The sequence below is a fragment of the Phymastichus coffea genome, unplaced genomic scaffold (genome assembly GCF_024137745.1).
Source record: "Phymastichus coffea isolate CEN01 unplaced genomic scaffold, Cenicafe_Pcof_1.1 PCOF00003, whole genome shotgun sequence".
Lineage (NCBI taxonomy): Eukaryota > Metazoa > Arthropoda > Insecta > Hymenoptera > Eulophidae > Phymastichus > Phymastichus coffea.
The window spans coordinates 13,658,626-13,680,352 of NW_026706814.1; the positions used below are offsets into that span (position 1 = coordinate 13,658,626).

Below are 21,727 nucleotides of genomic sequence, written 5' to 3' on the forward strand. Positions count from 1 at the left end.
TCACACGCATTTTTCCACACTCCGTGGCAATTTACGTTATCTCTAGTTTTTCTAGCATGTTCGATAAACTCGAAAATAAATTAATAACGCGTATATTGCCATTTGAATACTGGCGAGTCTCATTAATTTTACGATTGCCGATAGTACTATTCTTTTTAGCACTGTCGTAGATAATGGCTAGAGTCTGAGATATAGACAGTATAGCGTTGTTTGCAGATAATAGAGTACTCGTTGCGGACACAAAACACATTGAAGGTCGAATAACATTCGTAAACTTGTTGAAAAAATTTCGTCAGGTGCTGTCATTCTTTATCTTTCTTGTTAACATGTTTCATAGTTGACGGTTTCAATAGGCTCGTAATGTGTTTGCCCGCAGTGTTTTCAACTTGGTAGGTAAATAACCCACGTGACCGTGCGAGGAACTTGGGGAAAATTAAAGCAGTAAGTAATTTTCGAAGGCGTTGCTTTACATTTTTCTTGCTCGAATAGCTGGCGGCGAATCTTTGCCTGTTTTTCAACGGTGTAATAAGCGAGAAATAAACCGAATTTGCGAAGACTAAGTCTCTTCAATTCGAGGGCAAATGCTCAAACTTTCGAGCTTTAAGCTTTATTTTTGCCAGCTGCTCTACAAATTTTCACAAGTTATGCCGACTTTTGCTTCCTTCAGGGGCAACCTTCGTCTCGGCGATATTCAAAAAATATGTATTTGTAACCTCTTTGCTCTTATAGTCAGCTGTACAGTTTTTCTCTCCTTCAGATATATTTCCACTTGTTACATGTAACAGACTATAATTTTATGTGTCACATTTCTCGAATGAATGAGAAGCTTACAAGCATTTGTTTAAGTAGTCCCTTCTATCTCCGTATTTTCTGGACAGACTAGATCGCTTCCTCAAATTCACCATGGGTCATAATCATCATAATACGAAAAGATGGCTTTCTATGATGTGTGTTCGCACCTCGAATTTTTTCAATTTTATGGTTAGCTTGATCAAGTCTATAACGCGCAAATCACCGCATTAACGAGAGTGCGGATATTTATTCATAGAATTATTAGGTTCAAAATAACAAATCTCTTAAATTTTTAACAAAGTGCATATTTAAACCTTTGTCACGGGTTTCAGTTGTATGTTAACACCTGGCATTTTTGGCTCGTATTTGATGTATGTGATTATTATAACGAGTTCAGTATAGTTTTTTATTTCCAGATTTGTTGATTTCAAATTCATAAATTTATTGATATTTTTGTTAAATGTTAAAAATTCTTTTTTTTTGCGTATTATTAGCACGATATCTTACTTAAAGTTTCAATACGATTGATTCAATAATATTTGTTGAACTGCTTCTGTGCGATAATGTTTAATTTATTATCACAGAGTGATGTCGTGTGAAAGAATTTTTCGTTGCATAAACCTTCAATGAAACAATCCTCTAATACAATCAAGTATTGTATTGGTGCTTAAGTTTTGTTGATGGTTCGAGTATTTAAATGCGTTTGATTTAGTCTTTTGAAATATTGGGCCGCAATATGAATTGAAAAAAAATTTTTTTGAATTGTCTTTTGATTTAAAGTTTTGAAAAAATTTGGGCTGTTGATTTGGTTCAAATATTAATCTGTAGAATGAAGAAATTTTCAAATTTGAAAACAGCAATTTATAAGATTGTTGTGTAGACCAATAGATGAAAGTTGAAATATTTTATTGGTTTTATTTTTACATACACGTCATATCAAGTTTCTCATCCAGCTGAAGCTTAGCTTCCTAAAAGTTCGCATATTCCAGCCACCTCGAAACTTAATCTACATTGACTATTTGAAACTTAAACTCGAGTTTTTCGACGATTTGAAATGGAGTTAGCACGTTCGTCAAACGAAATATTACGCTTGTTTACTCATATTCGACATGCGCACTCCAGCCCAGAGCGGATAATGAATACTTCCAAGGTAGCATTCAAATAAAAAAGGTCGGCTGCGAACGGTGAATGTCGGTTGTCACATAGCTCGTACCTTAAAATTAGCCTAAATTCGCATTGATAAGTTTGGGCGAATAAATAAACCAGTTATAATTTGCGCAGCGTGAAATACGACAATTTACACGGTTGAACACACGTGTGCACACTGACTAAGCAGCGGTCAAGGTCAATGATGGAGTAAGCTATTTCTGTGTGCGTGTGTGTGTCATTCGCTTTGCTACGTCTTATTTTCCCGTCCAAAAGCGAGCTCTTCCCCGGATCATACGACGCGGTCGTTACAATGTTTACGTTTTGCTTCGTATACCGATTGTCGTTATTTCAATATCGTTAATGTATCTATTTACCGGGGTACTTACTTGCGATGATAATAATATCGGTAGTAAATACGTAAATATTTCTAATTTTATACGGTTAATTTTAAATGTTGACGGTAACAATTTGTACTACGCGGAAACTTCTAATTTTACTCCAGTTTGGAACTTTCACATATTTGAAAGTTTCAACACGGTCTTTTCTTACCCTTGTTGAAAAAGAGTTTTGCTGCGAGTGAACGTTATTGTCAATTTTATTAAATCTGAAGCGTATTGGCGTAGTGTGAGTCATCCATTCGTTATACCTATATTGATTTTGAAGGTTGCTTCAATCGAGATTAATCACAAAATAAGCGCTAGCCGATCCAATGGATAAGCATTTGAAACATAAAGAAATTAGAAATACCATATGTGATGGCAATTGTTTGAAGATTTTTTTACCCAAACCATGCAGACTCTATTTTTGTAAATTCAAGTATAACAATGAACGTTCGTCTATTAAAAGTTAACTAGAGGTAATTAAGAGCGTAATTGCACTCTCGTTAACAAATTATTAAACGCTTCGGCTTTTGCGCAATCAGCTTAGCACTTGTCTTGACATGATTTTCAGCTCGCGTATATACGACCGACGTAATATCGGCTTCGCCCTAGGTATTTTCCAAATTTCACGAAAAATTTATTCGTCATCGAGGATCACTCATTAGCTGTAAGCACAGCGAGAAAAGTTGCGCGTTGCCGAAATAAAAGCATCCCGCAGCTGTGCGTATGGCCGTTTTTTCTCTCCCAGCATTGCGCGTATGTGGGAATTCCTTGGTGACTTTAATTTCGAAGAACTCTCTGTGTGCGTATTTGTGTAGGTTTTACAGCTTTCACTTTTGCTGCTGTCTACTTGCAAGAACAAACAATAGTTGAAAGTTATTGTGCATATCTCCAAGTGAATTGCAAAAACACAATTACAGTTCGTCATAGGCAATACACGCAGTCAAATGTATTGCTTGCGAACGTTGAAAAGCGACAGTATAGACGAATAACAGCTGTGCGTATAAATGAATAAATTCTTTGGAAATTGTTCTGAGAACAGCTCGTGCTGAATCGAACGGACGGCTGCAGGGACACGACAAGTCAATTTAATATCCCCAATAATTTTTACAGCTCGTATCGATCGTTGCGAAAGGAAAAAAAAAAAAAAGAAAATAAATAAATAGAGCAGGCGTCTCGACACGATAGATTTTTTCCACTCGCTGCAGATGCATCACTCACGCGAGAGTTTTTTTGCCCCATAAACCAGCAGCGGCGAGTGTCGCAAATGCCGATCAGCGCTAATCAGCCCGCGAGCCGCCGCTCTATGAAATTCCAAAACATTCCCACGCTGATTTTTTTGCACAGGTCGCGTGAAGCGGCGCGCCGCAATTTGCGTGCGCGCGCAGGCAGCTGGGCATCGAGCGGCGCCGTCTCAGCGATCGCCGGGGAAGAAGAGCGAGCGGAGGCATAGACGCGGGGACGCGCGTGCGAAAAGCGAAAGGACAGAGCGGCTGCGAGAAATGCCATCGCACCGCAATAAAGTCAAGGCTTTCCGCTGGCGCAAGAGTGCGACGTACCTGCCCCGCGCCGACCTGCGCCGAGTGCTCGCGGCCGAATAGGAGAGCCGCGCGACGAACCGTATACCTGTAGCACCTTTCGGGAGTCGCGCGACCGGCGTCGCTTTGGCCCTCGCTGCAAAATTATCTCGCGCGGTTCGTTTATTTATAGAATCACATCGGCCAGCTGCTTGACGCGCGAATAGCAGCACCTGCTCGCGAGTCTTCGTCGCCGTCGTTTCCACTGCGAAGCTCCTGCTACCGAGAGCTATCCGTTAACTTTGTTATTGCTACTTCAAACTCTGCCAATTGATTGTACTATTGGTGCGGCTGTTGTGGCTCGGCAATGTTGATTATTCCGATTGCGAATCCGCGAAATGTACGCTAACAGTGCTCCACTGTTTTGGTTAACGTTCATTTACATAAATACATTTCTCCACTTGCTCATGAAAATTCAGTAGTTCAGGCCGTCAAATAAATACTTGCCGCACAAATATCTCGCTCCTCGTATCGGCACCCGTAATCTTATGTTTACTGTTCAATCTTGAATAACGAATGTTTGCTCGGCGATGCTGTAAAATTAGCAGTCGTCGACGTTTACTCCTGCTTTTACGACTGTATAGCGGTCATATCTTTCGATACACAACAGCTTCTTATCATTCGCGCGAAAACGGAAAATCGATTAGAGCGCATATAGAAGTAAAGCGCTATCGTCGGCAAATGCTATTGAGGACGCAACTTATAAGTTCACTCTTTATCTATTTGACGCTCCTATAAACATTGCCGCTCTATAAATATACTACTTGGAAATGCAAATATTTACGCGCGTAAACGCAAAGTGCCGAGCGAAAGATTGTCCAATAGTTCGGCTATTTCGAAATATTTTCCGCGCTGGCTGCGCAAACATCCCCGGAATAGCTTTCTCTACTTTTGTTTCGCGTAATTGCCTCGTTTTGCATTTGACCAAAAATTGCAGCTCCGAGAGCCGCCCACTCTCCCCGTTTCCACGGCGCGTCTCTGAGTTTGCGGCGCACCGGCCGTGAGTTCCGTCTGCGAGAGCTCGCCTAAGGTTTCCAATCGGATTGCAACGTGCAATGGGTTAACGAGATGAAAATAAAGCACGTAGGCGATTAACCGTAGGTGAGATTAATTATTTAACGGCCGGCAGAGCGAGCCGGCGTGCGAAAGAAAAGAGCGAGAAAAAAAAAATGAAAAAGAAGAAAAAAGGACGGGCTTAATTAACCGACTAATCGACTTCGCGCTGCGAAGGAAGTTTCGGTGCACGCGCGTGGCACAAGCGGACCAGCTCGGCGCGGGGAGCCTAGCCGAGCTGCGGATCGTGTGAGCGCGCACCTTTCAGGTCACTCAAGTTCATTGGCTCTTTTTCGCGCTAGCCTAGCGCTATATGCTAGTCGCAGCCGCTGCAGTCGACGCCGGCGTTCTAGATGCTCTCTACCAACGCGCGTCTTGCGCAATAATCTCCGACGTTCTTTATTTTCTTCTCGGCCGTACACTCTTTCTTTTCTCATTCACGGAGAGAGAGAGAGAGAGAGAGAGAGAGAGAGAGAGGCGCACAGTGCAACGTAGGATCACGATTGTTTTCTTTCCGTTTCAGCGAGTATTTTCGCGGAGGAGAACGAGCGCGCTTCAATTTAAAAATAGCCGCCGGTTACCAAGGTGCGTAATGCGGCTCTCCGGCGTTTGATATTCGAAAATGCGAGAGACCACTCGGTCGTGCGCGAACATACTGCGCTCGATTTTCGCGGCTGGTTTTATCGATTATACCAGATTCAGTTATGAAATGGGTCGATCGTTCAATTATTGGCGCTGTAAGATTTTACCGAGAATCAATTAACGAACGAAAGCATCGACACCGACGACGTATGGAAGGGATTAACTAGGCGCCGCTGGCCTATTATTAGCGAGGGCGCATCAATCGGCTTTTTAATTTTTATTCGCGCCAGTCGTCCAGTCAGCTCTGTTTCCTCGTCGATCGGCGCACTTTTTCAAACGGCCGTGTAAAATCGTCGCGCAGCCAAGCCAAGTTGTAGCGCTCGGTAAGCGGAGAGCGAATTTTCTCGAATCGAATTGCCAATGCACCGCGCTCTCGTGCGAGCGTTATCGCGGCACGCGTGTTTTTTTTTTTTCTTTTATCGTCTATTCCGTTTGCGCAACAAACATCTCTTATTGTTCTCGCAGCCCGATGCGTGCGCCGACGATTTCGATTCGACGCTCGCTGCTGTCACGCGATTATATACATTTAACGAAGTCGCGCTCGATCGAAAATATATAGACGCCTCGGCGTCGAGTGGAGACCCCGACGGCTTAATTAAAGTGAAAAAAGACGCGAGAGAGAGGGGGAGAGAGAGAGAGAGAGAGAGCTCGGCGGCTAGTCAGTCATAAACGCGAATTGGACGGGGAACGCCGTATAAGTGTCACGTGAATTTCCTGGCTATTATAATGAGGTCGGCAGTAGCACAATGAGACGTCAAAGATTTGGCGATTCGTTAGTTAACGAAACTCATTGTTTCTTCGCAGAGTCGCCTTCAAAGCGTAAGTTCTCACGATGGGGAATAGCAGCTTGCGGACTTTCCCTCCACCCTGTCCCTAATTGAATAGTCATTCCGCCTGTTCCCTAATAACCTTGAACGCTTGTAATCGGCTTAATTTGCGAAGAAAGTCATTAATTACGCTACAATTTTCGCATATCTTATCTTGGTCTTTATGCGCCTTCGTCGATCCGCTAACAGCTTAGAAAGTGGCTGCGTGTTAGTCATTTTTTTTTCGATTAAAATAAAATTTTGTAAAAACTGTTGGTTTTGCATTGCGTTCATGGTGGCTGGCTTGCCTAGTATTTTTTATTTTCCATTTTTGTTTTACAGTCTTTCAAACAATCAAATGAAATTTTCACGTGGCCGTTGGTTATTAAAACTTTCTTGCGGGCCTTCAAGTACAGAAATTCACGAATAACTCGCGTCACGTGCGGAAGTTGCACACACCGCATTGATTTATCATGTTATCAACCGGGAAACTCGATTTCTTCCGCGTAGCCGGCGCGATGACGCGCGGAAGTCCGCGATAGAGGCCGCGAAGATGCCGCCTGTCTCGTTGTTACGTTTCATTAGAGTGCGAACGCGATGAATCACGAAATGAAAAAGAAAAAAGCAAATGCTCTCTGGCGTTTTAATAATATGACTGCGATGGAAGATTTTCGCCGATTAAATCCCTCGCAAGCGATAAAACGAAGGTTACTCAAAAATTGTTCAATAAGGATTACGTAAAAGACGAGAAAAAGATTAGAGCGTAGACGCATCGCAGATACGGCACGCGGTTCGCTAAAATTCAGCGGAGCGCAAATGAAATAACAACGATTTCGCAATCCGGGCCGGCAATCAAAAATCACGGGTTTTCCCAAATGTCTCGTACGCGTGCGATAAGAGTTTTATCGAAAAGCTGGTTGGACAAAGCCGCGCCGCCAGGACGATACAATCGTCCAACGAAAGCGCCGAGAGAACGAAAGCCAGCAGCGATGACATCGCGAATGAGATAAGACGCTGCGGACGAAATTCGGCTGGGCCGAAACAAACGACCGACGCGTGCAGTGCAGCTTTCTCCCGTGGCGAGCACGAGAGGAGAAAGAAGGGGGTCGGACAGGTCCGAGGTGGGCCTCGCGATCCGAGTCCAGGAAGCGGGCCGCTCGGGTCGTCGTCCTCGTCTCTGCGGCTGCACCGGCGCGATACATAATCCCCACGCGCGCGGACCGATTATTTTGAGAGAAAGGGCGCTTTCTAGGAGAGCTGCGTGGGTCTGCCAAGATTACACGAGCGAACGTTCCCGAGATCCGCCGTCGTGGGTGTACGTATCTATTTATCGAGCAGCGGAGAGTCTTCCTGTGCGAATGCGCTTGATTTATGTATCGAGCTGCGTATCGTGCGCGTCGACGTAATTATTTTTCGATCGCTCGCAGCACGCGATGCCATTTGTTATGGCGCGGAGCGGAGAGAAGGCAACGCCGATGCGCGTATACCTGGTTCGCGTATCGCGAAGGCTTCGTCAAGGAAAGAGAGCAACAACAACTTGCCCGACATTTCTCACGTGAATCCGGAGCTGTCCATGCCACTATTGACGTTTCCTTTCTGTGTACACACACGATGAATCATCGATTTGCTCGTTCGTTACATTCGCCTTTTTTCACCTAATATACTTGATCAATCGAGAATGAAATCATTGTAATATTAGTTCAATTACAATACGTCATTTTATATATGTAACGACTCTTTCAAACAAATACTTAACCGATTGTATTTTTCATTTTATACGGGATTTTGCATTGTTCAAACTAGCTTATCGCGACACGAAATACATGATTAGTCTCCTTTAGAAAACTACTCGGTAAGTCCCATTTGTATGTCAATCAATATCTACGTTGAAGTCTTACAATTTTGTAACTGCTACTGTCGAGCAGTGCAGGTTTTTCACAATTCCACCTCCAAAACAAACAAATCCAGTTTTATTCCAACTCGCACGCGTCTTCAAACTCTACTCCATCACTCTCGAGCAAACATCGTGGCAATGTATAAATTTATTGAACACACAGACACGCTTTAGCGACCGAAAAAAGAAACAAAAAAAAAAAGAGAGAGAGAGAGAACCGGCACGTGTAATAGCCTTCCCCCCTCGGAAGGAACGGAAAAAAAGAGAAAAGAAACGGCAACAATCGCGTTACCCCCTTCTTCGAAGAGCACGGGGCGTTCGCTTGATTTTTGGGCTCAGCACGTGCGGTGGGCAACAACTTTGGCCGGGCGGACCGCACATCTGTCGAGCGTGGAATTTCCCCGGGTGTGTACAAGTGCGCGTGCACGCGCTCGCTTAGCCCTTGCTACGTGGTTGCCGGCCTACTGGGTAGGTGGGGGAGATTACCCGTCGCGCGAAATGACCGTTTCCAGCAACGACTCCCTCTCTCTCTCTCATTTTTCGTTGAACCAGCTGCGTACCTCGGCGTTGCATATGCGGCTGAAGTAATAATTTCGACGTTTGCGTTGACAAGAAATTGACTCGATCGCGGGCGCTAACGCGGCCGCCGGGAGCGAGCAGGAGGAGCGAGGCGGCGTCAAGATTCACGCGCAGCGGCTGAAAAACGACGCACGTCCATTTGGAGGATCGAGAAAGAGATGTACGTGCTCGCTGGGAGATGACGAAACCCTATACTCGCCACGGCATCCAAGCGAGGATGTGGCAGTTGCGCGAATTGCACGATAAACGCTCGTTTAATCGGCGATCGATAAGGAGAGAGCGAGCGAGCGGCCGCCGCCGGGAGAGATCCGCTCTTATCGCAGGCGACGGGCGCTCCCATGCGAGCTCGCGCGCGGCTCTCGTTTCTTTTGCGACTAATGGCTGCGCGCAGTCTTGCTAATTGAATCCTATTTTCCGATTGGCGCCGCGAAGTATACACGCGCGCGCGCGCGTACTTTTCAACGTTCGACGCGGCAAATTCTCGCGCTCGCGATCGTTACACTGGTTCTATCGACCCGCGGCGAACGCACGCTTCGTTATAACAAGAAGAAAAATGTTGGCATTACGTTCACAGGCGCGAATAGAATGCGAAGCCTGAATTTCGCCATGTCGCGATTGTTCGGCTAAATTTTCCCGTGGGTTGCTCAACTTTAGATATTCAATGGATATTCATCGGACGCTCTCGCGTCTCGGGGTATCTTAAAATCTGGAGCTCGGCGAGCGAAACGTCGTGGTCGCGCGTCAGGTCCATCGGATCGAGGCCACGACTAAGATAGCAAGAGGAAAATTTTTCACGGTCTGATAGCTGCAGTGGATCTGTACGGAGACATCGTAATTTGTCATCAAAGAGAGAGGTAGAGAGAGAGAGAGAGCTTCAATTAGGCCATCGCGCTCGGAAGATCCGCGCTCGCGATCGAAAATTATTACGCGAATTAGTGACCTATCCGCAGCGCGATAAGAGATGGCAGAGCCGCATTTAATAACGGTTGCGCTAGTCCGCCGTCCGTTCGCCGTCGTAGATTGCGCGCGGCCATTATCGCGGAGCACGCGCATCGTTAAGCAACGAAAAGTGGTTTTCGTCGTCGCGAGATTATTAACGGCCGATTATCATCGCGCGCGACACACTTGCCGATCCGCCGGCCGAGCGGCTCTCCTTCGTCGGAAATTGAGTTGCGAGCGAGGCGACCGGAGCGCCATAATAATCCAGGAGCTAGTTTATCGCGGTAGCATCAGCCTTGCGCTCGAAGAGCGAGAGCGCATGCGTGCATCGGCGTGCAAAGCTGTCCTTGGCTGCGACTGCACCCGCGGAACGCGACCGATTCGGCGAGCGTTCGTCGACGCGCCGACGTTCTCTCGCCGTCGAGCGTAGCGCTAAACTGCCGCGCACACGTACACCCGCTTGCGTGCTCCGTCGCGAGCGACGGCGAGTCCCGGTTGCGAATTTCGCTGCGATCGCGCTCGTCAAATAAGTATTTGCAAGCTATTGTTTGGCGCCGATGAAAGCTCCCCTTGACCTTGGATCCTTGGACCGCGCGCGAACAAGTATCGTATGCGAGTCCGTCTTGGGTGAGAGGATAATGAAATTAGCCGCGGTGGCGGCGCTGCTGCAAATGCGTCGTACGAGCAAATCGGGAATCGAGAGAATAGGCAATTAGAGAAGCAAGGCATGGCAGGAAACTTTGGAAAGCGCCATCGACGACGATCAGTTGCCCAATGCACGTCTGAGCGCAAACACAGCGAAACGTAAGTCTTCCGAATTGCGCTGTCGAGGATACTTGGGATAGCAATAGCCAAGGGACAAGTTCGGTCGCAGACAAGTAGATGAGAGCGGAAACATTGGACGAGCTTTGGAGAAGATGGAGCACACGCCGAGTATCGTCGATGCCCAACGCCAATGTGATGCTGGTGTTCGAGTTTTACAATGGCGGGCGTAGAAACCGGCTATCCGAGTACGTATGCCGGACCTCGTGAAGCTCAAGGTGCTGGATCAGCCCCTCGGGCACACGGAGATTCTGGCTCAGTGGCACACCCATCGAACTTTAAGACCCACTCTTCCGGGCAGCACGTAGATCTGCATCGAGGACATCTCCATAGCCGTGGCGTTCGCCTTCATCGTCGTCGCCAGTGGTCCGCCTCGTTGGCTACTGCGAACGCTTCTTTCGGGAGGCACTCGTCCGCAAAGCTCAGCTCGGATCAGAGCTGCATCGGCACACGGACGATCAAGAGCGACGGGAAAAATCGGAACTGGAATGAAACTTACCAGGGTCTTTGGCTGCCAGAGCTGCCTGGACTGTTCTACCTGTGCACGAAGTCTCGCTAGGCTCCAAATAAGGCCCAAGCTTTTAACCGACGTACTTTTACCGAGTAGCGTAACCTCTTTCGAATTTCATTACATGCGGAGTCGACGATTACAAAGTCTGGTAACTTTTTGGCAGGGAAGCGCCTTGCCATGCGCGACTTTCAACGATGATTTCAGCCTGCAATTCACACATCCGTTTGTATATGGAGAATAAAGCGCAGTAAACTTCTTATTAAAATGGATTTCTTTGTTTTCCGTTTTGTATCTGTTTTCGCAATTGGATTAATATTTACGTTTATAGATAACCGTAAACGATCCACGTTCACTTATAGGCGTTGAATAACGCGAAATGTGAAATAAGGCAGGCACGGCAAAACTGAAATCGAGTCGGAACGCCCTGCGCGGAGAAGGCGATGCCGCGTCAGCGCCTGCACAGCAATGACGAAAGAGAGAGAGAGAGCCCCTTCGCTCCTCGGCGATGCTTTAATGCGTCTCGACGCAGCAGAAATGTTTTTTCGCCGAGTCAACCCTACCAGCGCGGACCCGCAGCGCGGAACTTGCTTTATTCGTTCACTTCTCAACGAGCGCGCGCCAGGCGCCGGGCGCCGGGCAGATAAGCACTAGAGATTCAAGTTCAAGGAGGCAAGCGTGCGACGCGTCGTTCCGCCTTTTTCTTGTTTTTCCTAGCACGCGTTATGTCACCGAGTCTGCAGTCCGATGCGATCGAGCGCGCGCTCGCTAATAATCGTTGCTGCGTATAGGTACGTCTCGTGGAATGCGCGATCGTCGAGTGGAGATAATCGATCGAGCGTCGTCGATTTATTGGACATTTAATGCCGCGGTACGAAGACATCGTACGCGCCTGTGTACGGCGCGCCCCAACATCGCTGTTATCGAACATCTCGAGCACCACCGCTGCTCGACAGACTTTCTTCTAATCTAATTACTTATTGGGTCGCGGCACGGCGACGAGACGCCACGCTATCTGGATCGATGTTTTTTAACATCGCCGTTTGCTACGGGAGTCGGATTCGCCTTGGGACGACTGCATTACGGATGAATTCGACGAGCTGCACTGTAGCTTAATTAGCGATGACAAATCATGGCTTTTACAGGGGGACGATGAAGCAGCGGTGGCCGTGGATCGCAGCCTGTCGGAGCGGGCGAGTAACGAGCCGGAAAGCGGCGATTCCGGATACGCCGAGCCCCTCGAGCTGTCGTCAAGGAGCTTAGGTAAGCTAGCAGTAAGAGTGAGTTTTTTCAATTCATCGAAAGCGGCCGGTGGCAGTTTGCGAAACAGCGTCGTTTCTGCGCGCCTCGAGCGAGTAGCTGTGTCCAAATTTTCCGACGGCAACAGAGAGACAAAGAGAGAGAGAGAGAGAGAGAGAGAGAGAGAGCAACGCGCCATCGTTGATTAGTAGGTTACGCGTGCTTTCTGCGGAGTGATCCAGGGACCCTGACCTCAAATTTTCTATAATCAACCGCGAGTTTTTTGGCTCCGCCGAGCCATCCACGTGCGCAAACTTTCGACGACGAGCTTGCCTATACGACATCTGCATATTGATCGTTTCGTGGACATTGCTCGTGTGCCAGTTCGTCGCTCGGTCGTTTGGCCGCACGACAGTGAATGAAAAAATACAGCGAAGCTGTTTCGGTGATGCGAAATTAGAAAGCCCGTTGGCGACGTTGAGCGACGCTGTGCATCAAAGCTGAGTCTTTACTCGTGCTCGTGGCAAAGACTTGTCAAAAAAAAAAGAAAAAAAAAACCAAGAAAGAAGAAAACGGTAACTAGGAGCACGAGTCCGCAGATTCGTTAAGCCGTGAAACGCGAGGTATCCCGAGTGGCGATCGATCGCAAAGGCACTTGTGCGATCCATCGGCTATTGTTTTGGAAGGGAGAAAAAGGAGGCGAGCGCCCGATAGTCATCGCGCAGACGGCGTCTGCGTTACGTATATAGGCTCGCGCGCGCGGACTGTCGGTGTCATTGTGCTTGACTGGCGCTGCTGCTGGCATTCTCTGTTGGTTCGAGCGCGCCGGCTGCCGTTGCGTAAGCCTCTCCAACGGGACGTTTCCCAATCGAATTTCAGCGAGCCGAGCCGAGCGCGTTGCACCGAAAATAAAAGAAAAAAGGAGACCGCAACGTGCCAAAAGCTAGAGGAGCTTTATTGGATCGAAGAGAGGTCGGCGGAATGTCGAGCGACACGTGTATTTTTGAGGCGACGCGCGCGCGCGCGGGGATCGTTTTCCTAGTGCGTGTCGGAACAGAGCGATCTACTCGCGGAAAGGGAGTGGCTCTCGCGTGCTCTCGTGCATCCGTTTGTTTTCTTCGTCGCTGCGATTTATCGAGAACGCGATTTCAATTACAAGCCAATCCCGAAAGTTGTCGTAGCCGGCGTGGCGCGTCAATGTGCATCGACGTTCTTTTTTTCTCTTCCTCTTTGCTTCATTATCGCCGGAAATAGAACGAGCGAAGCCGAGCGCGCGAGCTCAATTATCCCCCGGGCATTGTTTCGATTCAGCCGTGATTTATTACGGAGCCGCCGGTGCAAGTTCCTTTCTCGCGAAACGCGCGATGGCGAGCTTTGGCAACGCGCGTTCGCTGACTCACCTGTTATATCGCCGACGAAGATTCTACGACTCGGCGAAAAAGCTTCTATTTGCTCGCGCCAACACCACGCTTATCGCCAATGGCTGGCCCCGTTCCCTTCGATTCTTCGCGATTCTCACGTTGGTACGCGAAGTTGACGCGTGGACTATTAATAGTTTAGAGGATCCTTAAACAATTCGATTGACCTCGTGCGCTCGAGTAAAGGATGAAGCTTCGCATGGCAATTATTCGCGCAAGTTTGTCGCCAAGCCAGTGTCTCTAGCGGAAAGACTGGTTTCTAGTCTAGACGCCAGGGGCCTTTCCGGAGAGGAGCAAAGGTGGCCGCCTTCGGTTTCGCGAATGAAGTTTTTCCTCGGCGTCGCCGATGAGCCGAGACCCATCGCCGAGAGACGAACGCGCCGAGTGAACGACAAAATACAATCGAGCGTCGCGTCGCCTCGCCTCGCTTTCTCGCGCCGCGCAATTAGCGGCCGACTTGTCGGCACTGACTCACTCGAGAGGTGGCGCGCGCCGGTTCAGCGCTCTCCGCGATTGTCTCGATGCCGCGAGAGCTTGACTTCGCGCAAGGAGGAAGCTCGCGAGTTCGGCGAGTCCGTCGAAAAGAAAAGAAACCGGTTCGATAATGCCAACCTTGAACGGGTGGCCCCCGGGCGCGTTTCGTTTGATTTTTACATATCACGGCGTGTCGCTGAATATGCGCGCGAGGTAATTGCTGATTCAGGCCAACGCTATTCGACAAGCCGCGAGAGATGCATGACAACAAAAAAAGAAAAAAGAAAAAAAAAACAGAAAACAACAAAAGCTCGGGCGTTTCGCGCGTGCCTGAGTCAGCCGCGCGCAGAAATAAACTCTCCGGCTTTATCAATTTCGTGCGCTCGCATTAGCGACGCCCGACGGGGAATGGCTTTCGGGACGCCAACGTCGAAGCTTATTACTCTGTCGCCCCCCGCCCCTCCCCCGCCACCGGATAAAAATGCGGGTTCACCTCGGCTGCACCGAGCAATATCGCTTTGATCGATCAGATTTTCTCGCGCGCGCCGTGCGACTTGCATGATCATAATCTTTGCTGGCCCACTTATATTTTTCCCAACGACGACGACGGCGAATAAAAGAAAATGCTTTGGAACGACTGTCCCGAGTGCATCGACAGCCAGTGGCTTCTCTCGAAAATCGCGAGCCTCGCGTTTCGATCTCCTTCCGTCAACGCATAAAAGATTAGAAGACGAAAAATAAGCGCACGTGTCCTTCCGAAATCATCGTCTATCTCTGCGACGCTAACCACGCATTTGCGTATTTTTGGCTTTTACGCTTTTTTTCGCGTTTCCGAAGTTAAAGGCTTTCTCTCTCTCTCTCTCTCGCCGAGTCGCCTACTCGGCTTTCTGCATGCGATCACGCCATCGCGAAACCGGTTTTTCTCGCTCTCGGGCCGTCTATGTGTGCGCGCGCGCGCGCGCGCGCGCGCGAGCAAGAGAAGAGGAAGAAAAATACGACGGAGGTGAGGGAGAGGCAATAAAGCTTCAAACGATTATACTGTAGAGCCTCTCCCGCAGTGGAGCACTGTAGCCACGCAGAAACTCGCGCTGCAGCGAAAAAAGTCCGTTGCTGCGGCTTTTTTTCTCTCTCTTTTTTACGGGGTGTCCTTGACGGGCCTCCAAGCTGCGCGCGAGCAGAGGAGCGAGATTTTTGGTCGTTTCGTCGGGGTTCCTGGTGTTCCTGGCGCGCCGATACCAATGCAGAACCTGTTACACTTTGGTCGACAATGGTCATTAGTCCTAGTAATGAGTTTGCTCCTGCGCGGCCTTGATTTCAGATTAGTGAGGTTGAGTTGAGCTTTGGGTCACCGAAATGGTAGCGTTTCGTTGATCACCGCGTCCTCAAAAGTACTCGCAGAAAACTCATTCGGACCAACCCCATTGACGCGTTTCAATAAAAACAAACGTAAACTTGTTTACGCCTTGGTTCGCGATGTAAGAAACGTAATTGCAGCGATCGAAACTTGGATAACGAGAGACCCGGGGATATTATTGCGTAATTCTTAATAAGCAGGTAGCGAAAACATACACGGACACACACACACAGGATATAAATCAGCCGCCGTAGAGCAGCGAGGAAGAGTGCGCACGCGGAGCAGTCGAAAGTAAAACAATAATGGATTTACGTGCGCGACGATACGATAAACCGCTATTCATTTTTAGCGCGCATGCACGAATTGCAATACATCGCTCGCCGTGGAAAAAAGGTTAAAAAAGAAAAAGGAAAGAAAAGCAGAGTTGCTTCTAACGGACACAGCGAAGCCAAGAGCTGCAGTCTTTCGATTCGATGCGCGCGCGCGAGAATCGAAAACGGTACAGCGACTTTCTTGCGAGCCACGATGACTAATCCTGGTAATGATCGTGGCGAGCAGCAGCAAAATGGAAAGTACGTTATTTCCATCGGCTAATTTCTGAGATTAGCGCTTTGCGAAAATTATAAATTGTCGGATAATACACCGTCACGGGACGGACGGGCATGACGTAACGCCAAGCGATGTAAATGCGGCTATTGATTTAGCCGTTTACATCGCTAATCTGCCAACTTACTATTGTCATGGTAATTTCGGCCTCTTATTTATCCACGTTATCACTGCAGGAATGAGTCACCGCGCCACGGCTCGCTATTAATTAACACGTCTTCGTCCTCTTAGCTTTGCGCTATCTCTCGCACCTTGCGATGTTTAACTTTAACTCACGCGTCTCGCTCGTGCCTCGCTTGCGCGCTCGTGGATTTCCGCTCGATCGTCGATTCCCCCCTCGAGCGCCACGGCAACGAATGGAAAACGAGAAATTCATTTAAATCCCGATGAACGAGCAGCGTTCACTCGAGAACATTCGGCTGGCGTAGGATTTTGAAGGAAAACCGGCCACGTAGGTCGATCCTCTCGATTTCACTCGTTAAGCGTTGTCAACGTATTATTAGCTCGCGTCTCCGAGTTGCGGTGCAAACAGTCACATCTACGCACGCACACGCGCAACCAGTCGCGGCACGTTCGCGAAGGTGACATCTTCAATTATTGCGCTGCTCGCGCGGATCGTTTTTTTTTTTCGGCGTCGGCTTCGACTGGCTAGCTAACTCTTCCATTTTAATCAGCGCAGAGCAATATTGACCGCGAAAAGCGACGGATTCCCAAAATAAAAACAGCCGAGCGTGAATCGCCGACAAATCGATGCAGAGAATATTGCTCTCTATCTGTGTTTTCAGCGGCGGCGCCACGAGCCATCGCGAGTATTTCGCCGGAGACTCGATCTCGATAAAGCGACGAGCCGGGAATCCTCTCGACGCGAGTTTTCGTGCATCGCCGCGCAGTTGTCTCGCACTTGACCGTCCTCTTGGTTTTTTTCTCTCTTCGCTCGTCTCGCCGTCCGTGAATTGCGTCGCGTGTCGCGCGCGCGCGCAGTCGACCATTGGCGAGCGCTCGGCCGACGACCGAGAGGGGGATTTAAGAAAAACGAACGTGCAATTCTCATCTTCCACCCGCGGGCTTTGGGAAGTTCGCCGATGCGCGATCCCGCGAGGCACTTTTGTATCTGCGTCTCATCGTCCGCGCGACGTGGCGGTCAGCGCGAATCTCCAGCGGCGATTGTACTTGGTTACGAGCGCTGTCTCTTGATCTCGCTCCCTCCCGAGCGCACCGAGATCCGGTCGATTCATCGGAGGCTCGCGAAAAGAAAAGCCAAGAGCGCGCCGCGCGTCGGCAAGCGCTGGAGCGACGGGCGCGACCGATACCCGCTGCCGACTAGACACACACACACACACACATACACGCGCGCGCGCCGTCGGAGATACGGAGAGTGGGAACGGGAGACACGGCGAGAGGGAGGGCAGCCTCGGACGATGTTTACCGCGTTTATAGTGGTGCGGAGATCGCGCGACTCTCGATGCACGCGGTACACTATCGCTTGGCTATCGAGTGCTGTTGCGCGATCGATTATGCCACCGAGCATTTTACTACTCCGCCGTCAATAATAATGCTGTCTGATATTCCAGCTCCGCTGGATTTTCTACGTTCTAGAGCTCTCCTTCGTTTGGTATTCTCTCTCTCTCTCTCTCTCTCTCTCTCTCTCTCTCTCTCTGATTCCCTCTGATCAGATGTGCTCGAAAGCTTATTATCGAAATCCATCCCTTCCCCGCAAGTCCCGATGTTTTATTCTACCTTTGCAAAGCTAATTCTATCGCACGAGCTACTGGTTTTAATAAAAGCCTCTAGCGTCATAAAACTTGTTTAGAATACATAGAGAGAGAGAGAGAGAGAGAGAGAGAGAGAGAGAGAGAGAGAGAGAGAGAGAGAGAGAGAGAGAGAGAGAGAGAAACGAAAATGAATCGTAGGGAATAAAGAAAATGTAGGCGTTCGTAAGTATTTTTAGACGTGCGTGCGGTGTAAATTAAACATTTCGCGCGACAGAGACTCATAGTCTGCCGCACATTGTACGCCTGTGTTTGTGCGTGCGTTTGTCGAGCGATGACTCGACTCGCGCAATAATTTGTCAATTAAACGCTGGCGGTAATTTTCGACAAAGTTATCTGGGCTATCAGGCAGATCAGAAAACACCAATACGCCGATAGCGCCCGATGGCTTCGCATAATATTTATAGTCGGAAATTTCTCTCCTCGTTCCCGATGGAATCGAGAGACGACAGCGCGTAATAGAAGCTCCGAATTAATTTTACGTAACTATTGCGCTGCTTTTGCGCGCGCTCTCGCTTGTTTTTCGCGCGATTCGCGAAGAGACGCTGATAGTGCAGTAATTAAATACGGCCTTTATTTTCCTCGTGCGCACTTTGCATTCCTTCATGTTTTCTTTCTATTCGCAAAGTCTCGCTAAGCGCGATAATTCAATTTCGTTTACGCAGAGCTTCTTGTTCTTTTGTACTTTGATTGCTCGGAATTCCATGCATAAAACTTTCAGCAAACGCGACAGAACAACATAATTAAATGATCCAAGTTCGTTGCAAATTTAACAATGTTATTCTACCTCCCGCGCTCATGCTCGCGAATGAAAAGCGCGACTGCGACGTACAATACGTTTCGGTGTCGCGTGATGTTTTCGCGTGCTGCTTTGCTTCCGAAAACAATATACGCACCAAGCGACACTTCCTCGCGTGTCTGCGATGCAGTCGCGCGCGTTCATTTCTTCCTTTTTTTTATTTTTCTGTTACTTTGTTGTTTTTGTATGTTGTTCACCAAAGAGCTCTATGCCGGATGCAAAGTCGACTGGTTCTACTGTCTAGCTGAATCAGATGTATCCGTCGTTGAAAAATAACGATTGCGTGGTCAAAGCTTGCAAGCCGACGATTTAAAGGCTGTTCCGACTGTGAAACGACGCCGAGGAAGCGAGGAAGCTGCTGGTCGACAACAATATCACTTTCGTCGTGGCCTCGCTGATAATAATGCGAGAAGACTTTTTACGATGGTCTTTATTGAGGAAACACTTGTTGGTATTTTTTTTTCTTTTACTACCGAAACTATGGACAATTTGGCATTATATAAAGAAAAAGAATCAGGAAATCCGACATTACGATGCATAAATCTCTCTTGGCGGCGTAGAGAATTCCTACGTAGATATAAAAAAGGGTAAACACAGTGTCGGTACACCGTGGAGAGTAAAAGCTTACGTGCATCGCAATTAGAAAATCGGGCGCCGCAGTAATCGTCGCATTGTAAAACGAGCCTGCCGCGGCCTCTCGCAAGTGTCCAATTAATAATTTTGCCGAATGCGAAGGCGGCCGGCCTGGGCTCCGCCGCCTGTCTCTCGAGAGCCCGTTCGCGCCGAGGTTCTCATTCGCGAGCCCGGCCACGCTCGGCCCCCGCCGATCTCCCGTTGCCGCGCCGTCACCTGTGCGCCTCGGCTGTTCGCTTTTCTTTTCTCACGGCGCGTGCGTACGCGATCGATAATTATAGCCCCGAATAACGCGTCCGCGGGTGTGCTCGTTGACTCGCCGAAGATCGCGCGACGCGAGCAATTTGGCTTCTGTATCTGCCGCTCGCCGATGCAGCCAGCCGGAGAAATCCTGCTTTGTCTTTCTCCCGCGGACAGCAGCGCTAAAAACTTTGCCGGGAACCGCTCGCGACGCTAAAATCACAGGCCGAGAGAGAGAGAGAGAGAGAGAGAGAGAGAGAAAAGTCTGGCCTGGTTCCTTGACTCTAGATTTGTTTATGACCTGCTCTCGTTGCTTTTCCTCTCAATCTCGGGCCGAAAATGAGGCTCTAATATTAGAGCTCGTGCACCGCTTTTCACGTAACGTGAAACGGCAAACGCCACCAAAGAAATGCATTGTTCGGCGCGGTTTTTTCCAAATTTTCATAACCGGTACACGCTCTTAATTTTTCACACATTTTTCAATACACGTTGGTCTGCCATTGGTTGCTCGTTTTCTTGTCTACGGTATACGTAATTCCTTGCAATTCGAAAAGAAAAAATGCGTAATGATAGCGTTGAGTTGGAATTCTACGGGATGAATCCCGTCGAAAAGTATATTTTGTTTTATCCTTGAAAAATTCTAGCACCACGATGAAATTCACTCGGTCGAGCGAAACTTGAGTTCTGAAAGGTCTGCAAACGAGCGTAGAGCGATGAAACGGAGCAACGAATAGCGCGCAGCCAAAAACGGAGCCGGCCGGCCGTACGCGCATTCGTGTACAGGAAATGCAGCCCGACGGTGATCTTGCCAGAGAGAAGGTGGGTGCAGCGCATTAATTTCATCCACACAAAGACGCGCTTGCGGCGGAGAGCGCGGCGTCCATTCCAGCGTGACTAACGATCGGCGCATAGACGCCGCTCGAGGAAGTGCAACGCGCTCGTGTGCCCCTCGACGGCCGATATCATTTGACGGCCCGTTATCGAGCCGCTGCTCTGCCGCTCGGTCGGAAGAAAGTTTCTCGCACGGGCAGCGATCTCGCGCGCATCGGAAAACTTTGGGCTGCTCCGCGAAGGGAACGTCCGCGCGCGGAGAAAGCAGCTGCCGGCTGCCTTTCGTTTTCCTTGCTTTGTGCCTTCGACTCTGATTAGCGCGCCGCTGGGGAAACTGGGAAACTGGCCAACCGGGGGGGAGGCGGAAAAAAGAGGCGATTTTTCGCCTCTCGGATTTTACGAGAGGAAAACTGGATTAATCAGGGTGCAGCAATTTTGATGCGCTCGAAAGTCGGATTGTGGGTCGAGCGAGCGTTTCGTGCCGTGATGCCGCGTACGTCGCGCTCGTTTCTGCACGGAAGCCGAGTCCTACGCGAGATCGTGCGGCAAGCGCGGGCAAAGTGATCGGTGCCGGCTCCGAATTTACATCAGCCGCGCCGTCTCACGCGAGCACCTTGGAGACTTTCGTCAGCCGATTGGTCGCGCGACAAACACACGCGTGCAGCCACGCACACGCCGGCGGACAGTGTCGTCTGCGGCGGGACACGTGGAAGCGAGCGAGCGACGTCCGGAGATTCACCAACGACCTCGCACTAGAAAAACACGCACGTACAGCATATACATACTCGTGCTGGCTGGGCAGCCAAATCGGCCGACCTGATAAGAGCGACGACGCGCGTCGCTCGTAGTCTCGCCGAATCTATTCTACTTCTCAACCCGATCGACGGTTCAATTTTAAACAGTCTTGTTTTTTCTTCAATGTCAAATACCGAACTTGTTTTCGAATACGATTTCAAATGCTTATTTTTGGACTAAAATTTGTGCGATCGTCTGCGGCTTTTGGTTTTTCTATAGTGCATATTAATCTTGCAAAAATGTTCAAACGACACCAAGAAAAATCTCAAATCAAATATCGTTATTGCGCGGAAAATACCTTTCATTTTAAACAATTTTATTTCGATATTATATTTGAAATTTTCCTTGTGCATCCATGTCAATTGTAATATTCACAAAATACCTTTCCCCGATAATCCATAACAGGGTGCCGAATTATCATTCATTAC

At 48.8% G+C, this 21,727-nt stretch overlaps 1 protein-coding gene across 1 annotated transcript in view; it reads left to right on the forward strand.

The window, feature by feature from the left end:
- Positions 1 to 21,727, forward strand: part of LOC131666179 (MAP kinase-interacting serine/threonine-protein kinase 1) — a 53,946-nt gene that overhangs the window by 16,986 nt on the left and 15,233 nt on the right. Inside the window, exon 2 of the mRNA XM_058938601.1 lies at positions 12,287 to 12,404. Coding sequence (XP_058794584.1) covers positions 12,287 to 12,404 — 118 coding nt within the window. The remainder of the gene's footprint in view (positions 1 to 12,286; positions 12,405 to 21,727) is intronic.